Source organism: Rhineura floridana, chromosome 12 (assembly GCF_030035675.1).
Source record: "Rhineura floridana isolate rRhiFlo1 chromosome 12, rRhiFlo1.hap2, whole genome shotgun sequence".
NCBI classification, from domain to species: Eukaryota; Metazoa; Chordata; class Lepidosauria; order Squamata; family Rhineuridae; genus Rhineura; species Rhineura floridana.
The window spans coordinates 331,660-347,863 of NC_084491.1; the positions used below are offsets into that span (position 1 = coordinate 331,660).

Sequence of the window (16,204 nt, forward strand, 5' to 3'; positions counted from 1 at the left end):
AACATCGGGCACTTCTCATTCCATATATGGTAAGAGCCTTTGTTGTAGAATAGTGAGCATTACTTTACTTGCATGGGATATTAAAGCAATAGTTTGATAATTACCGCATTCCCTGGGATCTCCTTTCTTTGGAATTGGGATGTATATTGAATGCTTCCAGTTTGTGGGCCATTGTTTAGTTTTCCATATTTGTTGACAATTTTTTGTCAAAATTTGGACAGATTCCGTCTCAGTAACTTGTAGCAACTCTTTTGGTATGCCATCTGTTCCTGGTGATTTGTTTCTTCCAAGTATTTTAAGGGCAGTACTTAGGAGTCCTAAAAAACTGATATTTATAAAAATTCAGAGTGAAAGAATAATATTATCATTTTCACGAGACTTCTGGCTTCCCTGATTTTTTTTCTACACAGGAAACCAAACTGAAGTCATATTAAACTACCATCAGTACTGGGGTGGATCTCCTTATAGGTGGCAACCTGCTAAGACACCTTGATGGTGGGCCCCTGAATGTGGTGATCCACAGCACTACAGTGGACAGCGAGAACCTCCTCCTTGGTGGCAGTGGCACTGCAGCTCCCACAATACAGCTATGCCCCCTACAGAGAGGTCAACCCAGCTATTTGGATCAGCTCACAGAGCGCTGACACGCACACCCCCACCAGCTCATGGCGAAGGTTCCCCATGCCTTGCGTCACAGCTCCATCCCACACCTCCTGCCAACAATGGCAACCAGCCAGCTCTGCACCTTCCTTCTTGTTGGTGCTGCGTTTGCTCCAGCTGGTGCTGTTCAAAGGGACACCACGCTGCAGCCCAACGGAGTGGACCACCACTCTCTCCATCTCTACCAGGAGCATTAGTCCGTCCACCCCAACAAGAGGAGAGCCCTCCCACAGGCGCTCTGGTGGCAGCTCCTCCACGACCAGAGCTGGCTGCTCAGGGTGAGTCTCCAAAGGCATCATGGAGGAATATAAGAACATAAGAACATAAGAAGAGCCTGCTGGATCAGGCCAGTGGCCCATCTAGTCCAGCATCCTGTTCTCACAGTGGCCAACCAGGTGCCTGGGGGAAGCCCGCAAGCAGGACCCGAGTGCAAGAACACTCTCCCCTCCTGAGGTTTCCGGCAACTGGTTTTCAGAAGCATGCTGCCTCTGACTAGGGTGGCAGAGCACAGCCATCATGGCTAGTAGCCATTGATAGCCCTGTCCTCCGTGAATTTGTCTAATCTTCTTTTAAAGCCATCCAAGCTGGCGGCCATTACTGCATCTTGTGGGAGCAAATTCCATAGTTTAACTATGCGCTGAGTAAAGAAGTACTTCCTTTTGTCTGTCCTGAATCTTCCAACATTCAGCTTCTTTGAATGTCCACAAGTTCTAGTATTATGAAAGAGGGAGAAGAACTTTTCTCTATCCACTTTCTCAATGCCATGCATAATTTCATACACTTCTATCATGTCTCCTCTGGCCTGCCTTTTCTCTAAACTAAAAAGCCCCAAATGCTGCAACCTTTCCTCGTAAGGGAGTCGCTCCATCCCCTTGATCATTCTGGTTGCCCTCTTCTGAACCTTTTCCTACTCTATAATATCCTTTTTGAGATGAGGCGACCAGAACTGTACACAGTATTCCAAATGCGGCCGCACCATAGATTTATACAACGGCATTATGATATCGGCTGTTTTATTTTCAATACCTTTCCTAATTATCGCTAGCATGGAATTTGCCTTTTTCACAGCTGCCGCACACTGGGTCGACATTTTCATCGTGCTGTCCACTACAACCCCGAGGTCTCTCTCCTGGTCGGTCACCGCCAGTTCAGACCCCATGGGCGTATATGTGAAATTCAGATTTTTTGCTCCAATATGCATAATTTTACACTTGTTTATATTGAATGGCATTTGCCATTTTTCCGCCCATTCACTCAGTTTGGAGAGGTCTTTTTGGAGCTCTTCACAATCCCTTTTTGTTTTAACAACCCTGAACAATTTAGTGTCGTCAGCAAACTTGGCCACTTCACTGCTCACTCCTAATTCTAGGTCATTAATGAACAAGTTGAAAAGTACAGGTCCCAATACCGATCCTTGAGGGACTCCACTTTCTACAGCCCTCCATTGGGAGAACTGTCCGTTTATTCCTACTCTCTGCTTTCTGCTTCTTAACAAATTCATTATCCACAAGAGGACCTCTCCTCTTATTCCATGACTGCTAAGCTTCCTCAGAAGTCTTTGGTGAGGTACCTTGTCAAACGCTTTTTGAAAGTCTAAGTACACTATGTCCACTGGATCACCTCTATCTATATGCTTGTTGACACTCTCAAAGAATTCTAATAGGTTACTGAGACAGGACTTTCCCTTGCAGAAGCCATGCTGGCTCTGCTTCAGCAAGGCTTGTTCTTCTATGTGCTTAGTTAATCTAGCTTTAATAATACTTTCTACCAGTTTTCCAGAGACAGAAGTTAAACTAACTGGCCTGTAATTTCCGGGATCCCCTCTGGATCCCTTTTTGAATATTGGCGTTACATTTGCCACTTTCCAGTCCTCAGGCACGGAGAAGGACCCAAGGGACAAGTTACATATTTTAGTTACCAGATCAGCAATTTCACATTTGAGTTCTTTGAGAACTCTCGGGTGGATGCCATCCGGGCCCAGTGATTTGTCAGTTTTTATATTGTCCATTAAGCCTAGAACTTCCTCTCTTGTTACCACTATTTGTCTCAGTTCCTCAGAATCCCTTCCTGCAAATGTTAGTTCAGGTTCAGGGATCTGCCCTATATCTTCCACTGTGAAGACAGATGCAAAGAATTCATTTAGCTTCTCTGCAAGCTCCTTATCGTTCTTTAGTACACCTTTGACTCCCTTATCATCCAAGGGTCCAATCGCCTCCCTAGATGGTCTCCTGCTTTGAATGTATTTATAGAATTTGTTGTTGTTGGTTTTTATGTTCTTAGCAATGTGCTCCTCAAATTTTTTTTACCATCCCTTATTGTCTTCTTGCATTTCTTTTGCCAGAGTTTGTGTTCTTTTTTATTTTCTTCATTCGGAGAAGACTTCCATTTTCTGAAGGAAGACTTTTTGCCTCAAAGAGCTTCCTTGACTTTGCTCGTTAACCATGCTGGCATCTTCTTGGCCCTGGCGGTACCTTTTCTGATCTGCGGTATGCACTCCAGTTGAGCTTCTAATATAGTGTTTTTAAACAACTTCCAAGCATTTTCGAGTGATGTGACCCTCTGGACTTTGTTTTTCAGCTTTCTTTTTACCAATCCCCTCATTTTTGTGAAGTTTCCTCTTTTGAAGTCAAATGTGACCGTGTTGGATTTTCTTGGCAATTGGCCAGTTACATGTATGTTTAATTTAATAGCACTGTGGTCACTGCTCCCAATCGGTTCAACAACACTTACATCTCGCACCAGGTCCCGGTCCCCACTGAGGATTAAGTCCAGGGTTGCCGTCCCTCTGGTCGGTTCCATGACCAACTGGTCTAGGGAATAGTCATTTAGAATATCTAGAAACTTTGCTTCTTTGTCATGACTGGAACACATATGCAGCCAGTCTATGTCCGGGTAGTTGAAGTCACCCATTACTACCACATTTCCTAGTTTGGATGCTTCCTCCATTTCATTTTTCATCTCAAAATCTCCCTGAGCATTTTGATCAGGGGGACGATAGATCGTTCCCAGTATTAAGTCCCTCCTGGGGCATGGTATCACCACCCACAATGATTCTGTGGAGGAGTCTGCCTCTTTGGGGGTTTCGAGCTTGCTGGATTCAATGCCTTCTTTCACATATAGAGCGACTCCGCCACCAATATGTCCTTCCCTGTCCTTCCGATATAGTTTATATCCAGGGATAACCGTATCCCACTGGTTTTCTCCATTCCACCAGGTCTCCGTTATGCTCACTATATCAATGCTCTCCTCTAAGACCAAGCACTCCAGTTCTCCCATCTTGGTTCGGAGGCTCCTAGCATTAGTGTACAGGCACTTATAAGCAGTGTCTCTCTTCAAGTGTCTTTGGCACTTGTGGTTTGGCCTGTGGTAATTTTGCTCTTCTGAATTTATATGCTGTGCCCCTGCTCTCGCAATGCCTACTTCTAGGCCTACCCCTTTTAAAATTTCATCATTTCTTTGGTTTTTATCCCAGGGGGGAGGTTTATTCCAAACCGGACCTTTCTCAGCTCCTGTCGGGTTTCCCCCCTCAGTCAGTTTAAAAGCTGCTCTGCTACCTTTTTAATTTTAAGTGCCAGCAGTCTGGTTCCATTCTGGTTCAAGTGGAGCCCGTCCCTTTTGTACAGGCCCGGCTTGTCCCAAAATGTTCCCCAGTGCCTAACAAATCCAAACCCTTCCACCCGACACCATCGTCTCATCCACACATTGAGACTGCAAAGCTGGGCCTGTCTGGCTGGTCCTGCGTGTGGAACTGGTAGCATTTCAGAGAAAGCCACCTTGGAGGTCCTGGCTTTCAGCATCCTACCTAGCAACCTAAATTTTGCTTCCAGGACCTCACGGCTGCATTTCCCCATGTCATTGGTGCCAACGTGCACCATGACCACTGACTCCTCCGCAGCACTGTCTACCAAACTATCTAAACGACGGGCGATATCTGCAACCTTTGCACCATATATATCTTGCAGGTGGGGGGGCATCACCTGAAGTAGCATCAGCCCAGGGACTGGAAGTGGTTGCACCATGCCTGGGGAGCACAGTCTCCAGGGGAAGTCTGCACAATGGCTATTGTGCAAGGATGTCAGATAAATTTGTTATCTTTGAACTTGGTACTCAATTGTTCATATTTTGCTGCCATTATGCATAAACCAACCAACCATTACTTATATGAGCACCCCCGAGTATTTGCAGGATTCTGTAAAAGGCCACCAAAAAATATGGTAATGATTTCAAAAAACCTGTGTCCTACTTTTCATAAACTTCTATGCGTGAATGTCACAGTGCCGGGGGCATGCACGCCACCCAGGCCCTGAAGGTCTCCAGACTGCTGCACATACTGGAGGCTCATCAGCAGGCAGCCCCTGCAGGTGGACGGGCTGGCAGGATGCGTCGACTCTTGTGATCTCCCCACAGCTGACCATGGGTGCCTGCTGATGCCCTCTGCATGGCACACTGCAACCAGGCACACCGTTCCACGTGCACGGTGATCAAACAGGCACTTCGGCTGCTCAAGAGCCTGTTATGCTTTCTCTAATGCATGGGAACAGGGGTGGGGCCTGCCCCCCCCCAAGGTGGTGAAGTCTTTGCAAAGGAGATTGTGGCAGCTTAGGTATTTTTAATTGTCGTTTACGCTCAGTTTTCTGGACGGAAGTGCAGGAGTCCACACATCTAATTAAACAGACTTTGCTGTGCTGCACGGGTGATGAAATGCTTGCCAGTTTCCAGCTCATAAATAAGCTGATTTAAAATGTATGTTCTAAGTTTAAAAGAAAAGCAGAAAATGAGTTACACTCCAGAAGTTGCCTGCCTCTGCTGTTTCCTCTCTGTCCATATGTCTTCCTGCTCCACTACATTTTATGTTCAAAATTCTTCATCCCAAACTCCAGTTCCAGGTCAAAATTTAAAATGCACTTGGAGACATTCCCACCTAAAGCCAATCAAGTCTTAACAATTAGGCTTTTACATAACTTTTTACATAACAATCAGGCATTTTACGTAAAGATGAGGAACTGGAAGTATTGGGAAGATGTGAAGCCTTGTGCTGCTGCATGGGTGCATTCTGCCTTTTGCTGCAGGACAGTAGTAGGAGTGTACAGTAGCGGCATATTCAGAAGTGCAGGGACCCTTCATGATAGTCACAGCCACACCCTTCCCCCCCTTTTTGCTGCTGAGTTCAGCATGAGATCTTTGCTATTGCGTTCTCCCACAACAACAGACATCTCTGGGAGCCAATCAGCATGACAAGGGAGAGTGTTAGCTACTGAAAAGAGTCTTCTCAGTGCTTGACTCGCTTCCTTTCACTCTGATTGGCTTCAATCAGCAGGAAAGGCCAAGGAAGCCTGTTAGAAGCTACTCCTCTTTCATGCTGATTAGCTTGTAGGATGCTGGAGACATGGGGACTCTGCTCCCCAAAACGTGAGGGGTCTAAGACCCCCTGAAACCCTGAATGACTACACCCCTGTGCAGGACACCAACAGGAAAGGCCTAAGCCGCAGCTGGCATCACATTTCTGGCAGGCACCTTTCTCTAAGACGGTTGCAGAGAGTCAGCGTCTGGGCGCTGCCGGACCAAATCTGGAGTCTGGACCTCCCTGTGAGATCAACTGAAACCCTCCTCCAGCACGCTGCAGGCAACGGAGAGGCCACGAGGGGCTTCCATGGTGTTGCCCACTATAACTGGGGCCGCCACCGCCAAGCTCCTGCCTCTGACCCCGCGCCTCTTTGTTGCGTTTTTTTTATTTCCCCTGCTAAACTCAGGCTGCGCAGGTCAAGCTGATCTGGCGCTCTTAGCCAAGAACAGGCTCCCCCGCCCGCAAGAGCGGACTTTTGGCCAAGAGGAAAGTGGCCAGGAAAAGCACTGGACGTGTAGACGAGCACTTGCTTCGTGGCGCCGTCATCGGACCTGGGCATGAACAGCCAAGCAAGAGCGCGCCCGCCGCGGCCCGCCTGGAAATGAGCCGCAGGCCGGCCGCCCCGTCCTCGTGCTCCCGCGGCTGGGGGAAGAGGAGGGCACCCGAGGAAAGGCTCGCTACGGCCTCGCGCCCGGCAGAGAGCTGCAGCGGCGGAGGCCCTTGGAGGCCGCCTTCTCCTCGGGCCTTCCTCGGGCAGGCTGGAAGCCAGGAGGCTACTTCGACGGCTGCCCAGAGCCGGTGCGGCGGGGCGGAGTTCCGGCTTCGCATCCTGCGCAGGCTCGCCCGGGGGCGGGGGGCCGCTTGCTCAGTGCAGCCTCGCCGGGATGTGCTGAGGAGCTGATTCGAGGAGAGGGGGACCCAGAAGCCGCGGGTTGGGGCTGCGCTGTGTCTCGGGGATCCGAGGGAAAGAAGGGGGCGGCCTCCTTCCGCCTGGCCCCCGCGCCCGCCCCCCCCAAGCGCTTCTCGGCCCGTCGGGTCCCAGCGATCAGGCGGGCGGGAGCGGAGGCTGACGAGGTGAATAAATAATAGGAAATAAAACTTCATGAAGCAGAAAATAAAAGGCAGATTATACAGATGCGGCAATTTTAAGGATCGTTGCCTCTGTCCTTTTTTTACTGCTGCATCTGGAGTTTCCGCGCCGCCCACTGAGACGCTGCAGCCAAATATTGGCACGGGGGGGGGGAGAGGAGGCGGAGGTGGCGAAGCAGGCGCGCCGCGGCCCGGCCGTTCCTGCCCCAACGGCAATAGCCTCAGACGGGGAGGCGGGACGGGGCGCCGGGGAGGGCAGCCTGCGCTTGGCCCGGCCCGGCCCGCCCCTTCCTGAGGGAAAAGCAGTGCGCTCGCGGGCAGGGCCAGGCTCTTGCCAGCCCTCCCGGGAGCGTCTGGTGATCCGACGGCACGGCTGTGATCGGCCAACGGAGCGGGAAAGGTGCCAGTCCCCGTGCTCGGTGGGCGATGGAAGTTCCCTGGGGCGACTGTAGAGCGGCGGGCCCCACAGGCTCAGAGACCCTCGTCTGCTTCACTAGCTTGCTTTAGGTAGCCGGGGGCTACTCACGCGGAATCCTAGTCGACTGCGTTCCTTTCTCGTCCCCTCACCCCCCCCCGCGAAACCGTCGATTTGGGCTGCCTGCTAGAATTCCAGCGGGCGCAGCAGAGGGGGGCGAGCGGGCTACTAGTCCCTTTGCTAAACTGCAGCGGGCACTTTTTATTCTTCGGGGAGTAAGTCTAAATCAGCCGCTGCTCACCTGCGCCACCTTGTGGCGAGACCTGGTCTGGCAGCCTTCCACTTTCACCCTCCGTGGTGGTCCTCCATGGACTGCACAACCAGAGGAAGTGGTAGGCGACCCTCCCACAGGGCCAGGCCACTGTTGAGCCCCCTCCCAGCACAGAGCCAGCCCCCCTCCAGCTGCAACCCCTCCGCCTGGCTTCTCTGCTAACTTAGAGCAGCCTCTGACCCCCCACTAATAATGGACTTTTACAGAAGGAGAGGTGCTGGGGGGGTACTCTCCCCCCCCATTGCAGGGGTGGCCCTGGAGCCAGCTTGGCCCCCGGAGGATGCGCCTGAGCACGGCCCAAGTGCAACTACTCCAGTCACCAGTTTCCATTGGAGACCTAAATGGCTTCAGGCGGTAGGAGGAGGTGGTGGCCCTTCCATGAAGGCTGGGGAAACTGCCAGCAACAGGGGCAGTGTGTGCGCATTCTTGGTTTTACCCCGCCCAGAGTCACCCCCAACCTTCAGGGCCCAGATGGGTGCAATGGGGCAGAGCAGAGGCCTCTCTCACCCTCCCACAGCCAGGTTCATTTGGAGCAATCACAAGGTTCCCACCCCTCCCCCTGGCTTCGCAGAGGCCCAAATTCCCCTGCAGAATAGGGCCAGGCCTGGAGTAGGAAGGCCGGCCGGCTAGACAGGCCCTGTGGACTATGTAGACAGCTAACGGGCTTGTAGCTGGAAGAGGCAGGGCAAGAGGTGCCGAAGGGAAATTGCTGTGGGGGCGGGAAGAGGGTGACAACGGGGCCAGTCAACCCCTTCCTCCTAGAATTTCAGGCCCCTCAACCCACCCCCCACCTCCCCCTCAGAGAAGCAGCCAGGAAGGAAATCCTCCCCTGCCCCACTGTCCCCTGCTGTCCCCAGAGGCTGGCTCAGAACAGGTGGGAGATGTGGAGCCCACCGCCGTCCCCCAGGGCTGCTGCAGCGCCCCAGTCTGTGCCCGCAGCCACAGGCCGCTCCCAGCAACCCCTCAGCATCCACTCCAAGCTTCGGTCCACCTTTCCTTTATTGCACAAAGGCCACATCCGCCCCAGCAGCAGTAACTGTGGCCTGAAGGCAGCGCAAGGCTGAGCCCCACAAGCAGAGTTCAGCAGCAGACAAAACACTTCCTGAGTCTCTGAGTTGAAAGGGGGGGACTGGGTGATGCCCAGTGCTGTGAGCACAGAGGACATTGCGCAGAAGCCGCACAGGTGAGGCATCCGCACCTGGCGCAGTCTCCGCCAGTCTACCTATTGTGCTTGTGGTGCCACCTGGAGTCCAAATTCTGCAAGTGCCAAGTCAGAGAAAGGGCTGCGTCTCCCCCTTCGTACCATTTGCCATCCTTGGGCTTCAAACAGCAATACCTGGGGGGACAGGGAGAGGGAGGAGGCCCAGCTGAGGAACCCTCACAGCAAGTGCTTGTTGCGCCTGGGGATGATTCTGCGTACTGTCCGGCGCTCTGAGATATTCCGTTTCACCTTGACGCCAGCAGGCAGCCCATCCATATTCAGGGAAGGGCTGGAGTGGGACTTTTGCAGGGCAGGACAGGCCTCATCTGCTGCTTCGGCCTCTCCCAGCTGAGCTTCCCACTGGTCAAGGTCCTCCGTGGGACTGTTGAGCCTCACCTCCAGGAGCCTCACGTAAGTCTCATAACGGTGCTTCTGCACAAGACCAAAAAACAAAACAAATAAAAAACAAGCATGAAGGGAAAGCGCCTTCTCTGATTGAAGCAGCCAGTGAGGCACCCCAGCCAGACGTCCCTGCTGGGAGGACCAGGGGGAGGTTTCAGCCTGTTACGGTGGATTCCTCCCCTACTTTTCATTCTTACCCAGGAGTAAGGATGCACCCAACATCCATGGTTACCTACTCATAACTATGCACAGAACTGCAAAAATATAATTTGAACAGTGACCGCAGATTCTTTTTTTAAACAGCAGTCGTGATTTATTCTGATAGAGGTGTTGCACCCAATGGGAAAGATGTAAAACGCTACAGGGCTGGCATGAGGAGGAAAGAGAAAGCGCCAGGAACCACTAGAGCAAGCCAGCTAGCAAAGACCCAAACAACATGCAAACTAACCATGTGCAAAAACTTGCCCAAGAAAAGTTGTGTGTGCTTTTGCAAGTTAGGCTTTCCAAGCAATCAGTGTGGGAGGAGGGCAGTGGGAGCATTCTCCCCCTACAGAACAGCATAACTCTTCAGGCCCCTCCCTTCGCCATCCCTAGAAGAGAGGCCAGCCCCCCCCCCACCTCATAGAGCAAATACTCCTTCTTCAGCTGATACTCCTCCAGGTCCCGGCCACGCCCACGCTTGTGTGGGAGGTTTCGCTGGTGCTCCAGGAGCTCGTCTGACACCTTGTCCATCCAGCCCTCGTGGGCAGCGTGTTGATCCTCCTGCAGCAAGAGAAACAGGCTGTGACTCACCCTTCCCTGCCCAGGGGCTGACACAGGCCACAACAGAGCCTCATAGGGCAGGGAAGGGCTGGGGGTCTGCTCTTCCCCCGTCCCCAACTGTCTTCCTGCTATTTCGTGTGGCAGCTGCAGAAGAGCTTGCCCAGAAAGGCCAACACCCACGCACACACAGACACTGCCCATCTCACCAGGGAGTTCTTGCAGGGTGCAGTCGGCAGAATTGGTCGGATGAATTTGCGCTGGGAGCCCACTGCAGCGGGGAAAGGTGGCGAGGAGAACATGGCAGCCACAAGGTTTATGCGGGAAATCCATGAGCTCATTTCTGCCGAAGTCCTGTGGAAACAGTAGAAGGCACAGAATTCATACACACATAAGGAAGACAGCAGGGGTGTGGGCCTTTCCAGTGTTTTGCCCTGTCTGCAACATGCACAACTATCTGCCTGTTGGACAGAAGTTGCAATGAAGCCTGGCTCTCCAGGAACAAGCTGGTTTCCTTGAGGCCAAGATGGCTGAGCTGGAGACACCGAGAGAGGCAGAGATGATTGTGGATGAAGCCTTCAGGGACATTAGAGCTGTGTCCCACTCCCAGGAAGATGGCTCTCCTGCTATCATAGAGAACGAGGGCCTCAGGGAAGGAGACAGTCACTCTGAGGAAGAAGGAAACGATCCCTTAGAAGGGACCCATTCCTTGGGGGACAAGCAGATATCTCTCATGCTGAGGATACTTCTCCGGGGGTGGAAGGATCCTAGTAGTGGGCTATTCACTCATTAGACAGTCGGGTGTGTGAGATGGACGCGCAGACAGCAGGGTCATTAGCCTGCCTGGCGCATGTTATGTAAATTTGTATATTTGTTAGCAGAGATTGCCAATGGTCTGAAATGCGTGTGTGCCAGTGTGTGTGTTTACCTAAGTAGCAGGCTTTTACCCTGCATTGAGATCACTGAGACAAGACTCAGTAAAATAAGAAAAGCTACTTTATTTATAGAAATACATAGTAGATAGAAAGGCATACCTAGTCCTAATTAACTAAGTTGGAGGCGCACCACCCAGACGTGGGAGTTGCCCTCATGGCTCAGGAGGGAGAGCAGAGACAAAGATGTCTCCTCTCTCTCGGACAGTCCAAGAAGGGAAGAGAGAAAAGGCCGGAAGGAGGAGAGGCAGATAAGCTTCCCTAAGCATATCAGTCTAGCGACGGAAGGAACTCAGTCAGAGCATCACAGGTAAACAAGCCTATCCATCTGGAGGATCCTAACACTATCTCCCTTCTGGAACATAAATAAAAGAACAAAACAGGAGTTGCTCTTGCCCCACTTCCAACAGCGCAAAGGTTGTGGATGTCGCCCGTCAGCAGATAGCTTGGTAGACAGTGCTGGAGAGGAGTCAGTAGTCATGGTGCATGTTGGCACCAATTGTTGGAAGTGGGGCAAGAGCAACTCCTGTTTGGGTTCCTTTGTGTGTATTCCAGAAGGAAGATAGAGTTAGGGTCCTCTAGCTGGCTTGCCTACCTTCACCTGTGCTGTTCTCTACCTAACTTTCTTCTGTTGTAAACTGATATTCTGCTCAGGGAAGCTGACCTGCCCCTCCTTCCTTTGTCTTCTTCTTCAACCGGCAGAGGAGAGAGGAGACACCTTTGTCTTTGCTCTCTCTCCTGAGCCATGAGAGCAATATCCACATCTGGGAGCTGCACCTCCAATTTAGGGCTTATCCAAATGGAGCGGGATAATCCACCATTTCCATATCTGATTTGTCAGCTGATAGTCCTCACTTTTTGCCTTTTTGTTCGCTGTTTCCCAATGAAAAAAAATGTCCCAATGAAATTCCCGATTTCAAACAGCAAATCGCATTTTTGCCGGTATTGGAAGGAGCGGATTTAACCCACGAAAATGCGTGACACCACACGACGTCATTTGGATGACCAAAAAATAATAAGCACACATAGCGCACGTGTCACACATTTTGCAGTCGTCTGGATGAGCCCCAAGTTAGTTAGAACTAGGTATGCCTTTCCTATCTACTAGGTATTTCTACAAATAAAGTAGCTTTTCTTATTTTACTAAGTCTTAAGTTTCAGTGATCCTGATGCAGAGTAAAAGCCTGCCACTTAGGTAAACACACACACGCAGCTCAGACTGCTGAGTATCTCTGCCTATATATATTTCCACAACACCAGTGACATGGGGGAATGCAGTCATGAGGTCCTGGCAGCAAAATATAGGTTGCTAGGTAAGATGCTGAAAGCCAGGCGCTCCAAGGTAGCTTTCTTTGAAATGCTACCAGTTCCACTTGTCAGCAAGACAGGTGCAGCTTTCTAGTCTCAATGGGTGGATGAGTCGATGCTGCTGGGAGGAGGGTTGTGGATTTGTTAGGCACTGGGGAAGATTTTGGGACAAGCCAGGCCTGTACAAAAGGAATGGGGCTTCGCTTGAACCGGGATGGAACCAGATTGCTGGCACTTAAAATCAAAAAGGTGGCAGAGCAGCTTAAACTGACTGAGGGGGGAAAGCTGACAGGAGCTAAAGGGGGTCCAGTTCAGAACAAATCTCCCCCCTGGGATGAAGACCAAAAAATGATGAAATTTTAAACGGGGTACGCCTTGAACGAGGCATTATGAGTGCTGGGGCACAGGATAGCAGTCCAGAGAGAAAAAAGCACCACAGGCCAACCCAGAAGTGCCAAAGACCCTTGAAGAGAAGCCTCCAAGCCAAGATGGGAGAACTGGAGCACTTGGTCTTAGAGGACAGCTTTGCTGATATAGTGAGCATAACTGAAACCTGACGTAACAGAGAAAACCAGCAGGAAAAAGTTATTCCTGGATATGGAGTATAGTGGAAGGACAGGGAAGGACATATTGGAGATGGTGTCACTCCATACGTGAAAGAGGACATTGAATCCACAAGCTATGAAACCCCAAAGAAGCAGACTCCTCCAAAGAATCGTTGTAGGTGGCGATACTGAGCCTCAAGAGTGATTTAGATGATCTGTCGCCCCCCTGATCAATATGCTGAGGGAGATTTTGAGATGAAAAATGAAATGGAGGAAGCATCCAAACCAGGAAATATTGCAGCAGTGGGTGACTTCAGCTACCCTGACATAAACTGGCTACAGATGTGTTCATTCATGGCAAAGAGCTGAAATACCTAGGTGCCCTAAATGACTGTGCCCTAGAACATTCAGTAATGCAACCAACCAGAGGGACAGCAACCCTGGACTTGAGTGGCACCTGGGACCTGGTGCAACATGCGCTGACCAATTGGGAGCAGTGACCATAGTGCTATTAAATTAAACATACATGCAAATAGCCAATTTCCCAGAAACACAGTCACATTTGACTTCAGAAAGGAAATCATCCCCAAAAGGAGGGGACTGGAAGTTGAAAGGCAAAGCCAAGAGGATCAAATCACTCCAAAATGCTTGGGAGTTGTTTAAAAACACAGTATTAGAAGCTTAGTTGGCGTGTATAATGCAGATCAGGAAAGGTACCACCGGGGCCAAGAGGATACCAGTGTGATTAACAAGCAGAGTCAAAGAAGGTATTAAAAGCAAGAAGTCTTCCTTCAAAAAATAGAAGCTTTGTCCAAATGAGGAGATGAAAAGGAACACATTCTTGAGTTATACATTTTGGAGGGGGGGGAAATCTTAATTTCACATATGTGCTCATGGAGTCTGAACTGATGTGAGTGACCAGGAACGAGACCTTGGGGTCATAATGGACAGCTTGATACCATGAAAGAGGCAAATTCCATCTAGGAAAGGTATTGAAAATAACATTGCTGATATCACAATGCCTTTATATAAATCTATGATACAGCTGCATTTGGAATACTGTGTACAGTTCTGGTGAGGTAAAAGAAAGTACTTCACACAATGCACATTTAAACTATGGAATTTGCTCCCACAGGAGGCACTGATGGCCACCAACTTGGATGGCTTTACAAGGGGATTAGATAAATTCATGGAGGATAGGCCTATCATTGTCTACTAGCCATGACGACGATGTTCTGCCTCAATAGTGGGACGCAATATGTCTCTGGATACACATTGCTGGCAACCGTAGGAGGGGGGAGTGCTCTTCGCACACAGGTCCTGCTTGTGGGCTTCCCATGGGCAACTGGCTGGTCACTATGAGAACAGGATGCTGGACTAGATGGGGCATCAAGCCTGATCCGGGCTTGTCTCCTGTTCACACAGATAAACAACCCAGAGAGTTATCAATATCCATTTCTAATTTAGTGAGCTTGCCTGCATCACGGCAGCTTCCCTGCTGAAAGAGTCCCTCTTGCGGGGGGGGGGGGGGAGAGCTGTTTCCCAGTGGCGGCAGCAGCAGCCGCCAGTCTGACTGAGCTACCACGGAAGATGCATCAGTAAAGTCAGTAAGCGAAAGCAGGCATCCTTGGTGGAGCCCACAGACAGCAAGCATGGCTATTACTCCAGACAGTTCGCAAAGGGAGAAAGGGCAAGGCAAATCTAGACCTAGCAGGCAAAAGTTATGTACACAATATTAAGGTCAGTTACATTTCAAATACAGTTATGGTTGTCAAATAATAGGATAAGTTCTCTATACAACCATGTCAGTCATAAGAGTCACCATGTCCCAGTAGACAGAGTTGGGCTTCAGTCTGCCGGGATTCGGGTCAATATCTCCCCTTCTTCTACCAGGGAACTCATTTACTGTTGGACCTCTCCATCTGTAAAATGGGAACAGCAGAGACCTCTACCCCACAGGATTGCTGGGAGGGCAAGCCCATGAAGACTCTAGTCAGCATTTTAATTTGCAACAGAGTAGCAGCGATTTAGAATGTAATAGGAATGGAGGACTGATTTTGAGGAATGCCCAAGACCAAGTGTGTTTCTCAGGTTTGAATATATGCCTAAAATCTGAAACTGTTCTCTGTATGCTTGCCAAATGGTTAAGAATTCTGTGTTTTCAGGTAACAAGATTTGCTGCTGCACCGTCTAAAACTAGTTTTTGTCGTTCTCCTTTTGATCTGTGAACATGCCAGGGCAGCGATGAGGAGTCCGAGAGAGGAGAAGCAAGGTGGAGGGTGGGAAAAAGGCTGCCAGGGATGTCTCTGCCCCAGAGATGGTGAAGAAGACCCCAATCCGAGGAGGGGAGAAGGCGGCCTTGGCTGAGCTCCAGCTCCAAAGGCCGGCAAATACTCACGGGGCTTGGAAGAGGAAAACGCGCCAGTCAGCAGTCTGCAGCCGAAAGACATGGGGCCGCTTGGTGTATTTGCTGGCCGCCTCTGCCAGGGCATGGTGCACCCCAATAGGCTCCTCGGAGCCAGAGGCATCCATCCGGCTCTCATCCTGTGGGGACAGAAGCAAATGGAACAGCCCCCTGAAGCACAGCCTCCGTGGCAGGGCAGAGCAGAGCACAGATTCCGCATGCAGAAGGGCCCCAGCAACACCCCCAGTTGCCAGGCTGGGAGAGGCCCCTGGCCAGCCAGGGCTGGTAGACCAAAAGCCTAGCCCAGCATAGCATGCCGTGAGCTAGACAAGACTCTTGGTTAAACGATGCTGCAGCTGGTGGCTGGAAGCCAGTGCAAAGGGCCCTTACTGGGGAGGAGCTCTGGGCTGCAACACCCCTGGAATGAGAGCTCTCCCAGGGTTCAGAAGGGTTAAATAGTGAGACACATCCTGCCTGGACACTGAGGCATAAGCCATGAGCCTCCATGCAGGTGAGGAGGAGGAGGAGGCGGCAGTGCAGACCCCACGGATGCCCACCTCTGAGAACTGACCCACTGGCCCCTTGCAGGCCTCTTGTGCACACTCTTCCTCATGACATCCCTCAGCCACACCAGAGTTAAGTTCTCCGGACCCAGCGGGGCCTGGCCAGCCGTTGGTTACCTTAAAGAAGTAGAGCACCATCCCCTTCAGCACAGTGTGAAATATCTTCCAGCTTCTCTTCCCCCAGGGTGCTGCAAAGGAGTGAGATGGGGAGGGGGTTGGTTGGGTCCAGGGCTTGCATCTTGGAAGGGCTA

At 51.0% G+C, this 16,204-nt stretch overlaps 1 protein-coding gene across 5 annotated transcripts in view; it reads right to left on the bottom strand.

Moving 5' to 3' along the window:
• Positions 1-8,820: 8,820 nt before the first annotated feature.
• LOC133368835 (PH and SEC7 domain-containing protein 4-like) overlaps positions 8,821-16,204 on the bottom strand; it is a 43,187-nt gene continuing 35,803 nt past the window's right edge. For all 5 annotated transcript variants that reach the window (XM_061593550.1, XM_061593549.1, XM_061593553.1 and 2 more), the window contains exons 12-16: positions 16,071-16,141; positions 15,385-15,530; positions 10,411-10,555; positions 10,061-10,204; positions 8,821-9,472 (exon numbers count right to left, since the gene is read on the bottom strand). In XM_061593550.1, the coding sequence (XP_061449534.1) occupies positions 9,218-9,472; positions 10,061-10,204; positions 10,411-10,555; positions 15,385-15,530; positions 16,071-16,141 (761 nt within the window). In that variant the 3' untranslated portion in view covers positions 8,821-9,217. The remainder of the gene's footprint in view (positions 9,473-10,060; positions 10,205-10,410; positions 10,556-15,384; positions 15,531-16,070; positions 16,142-16,204) is intronic.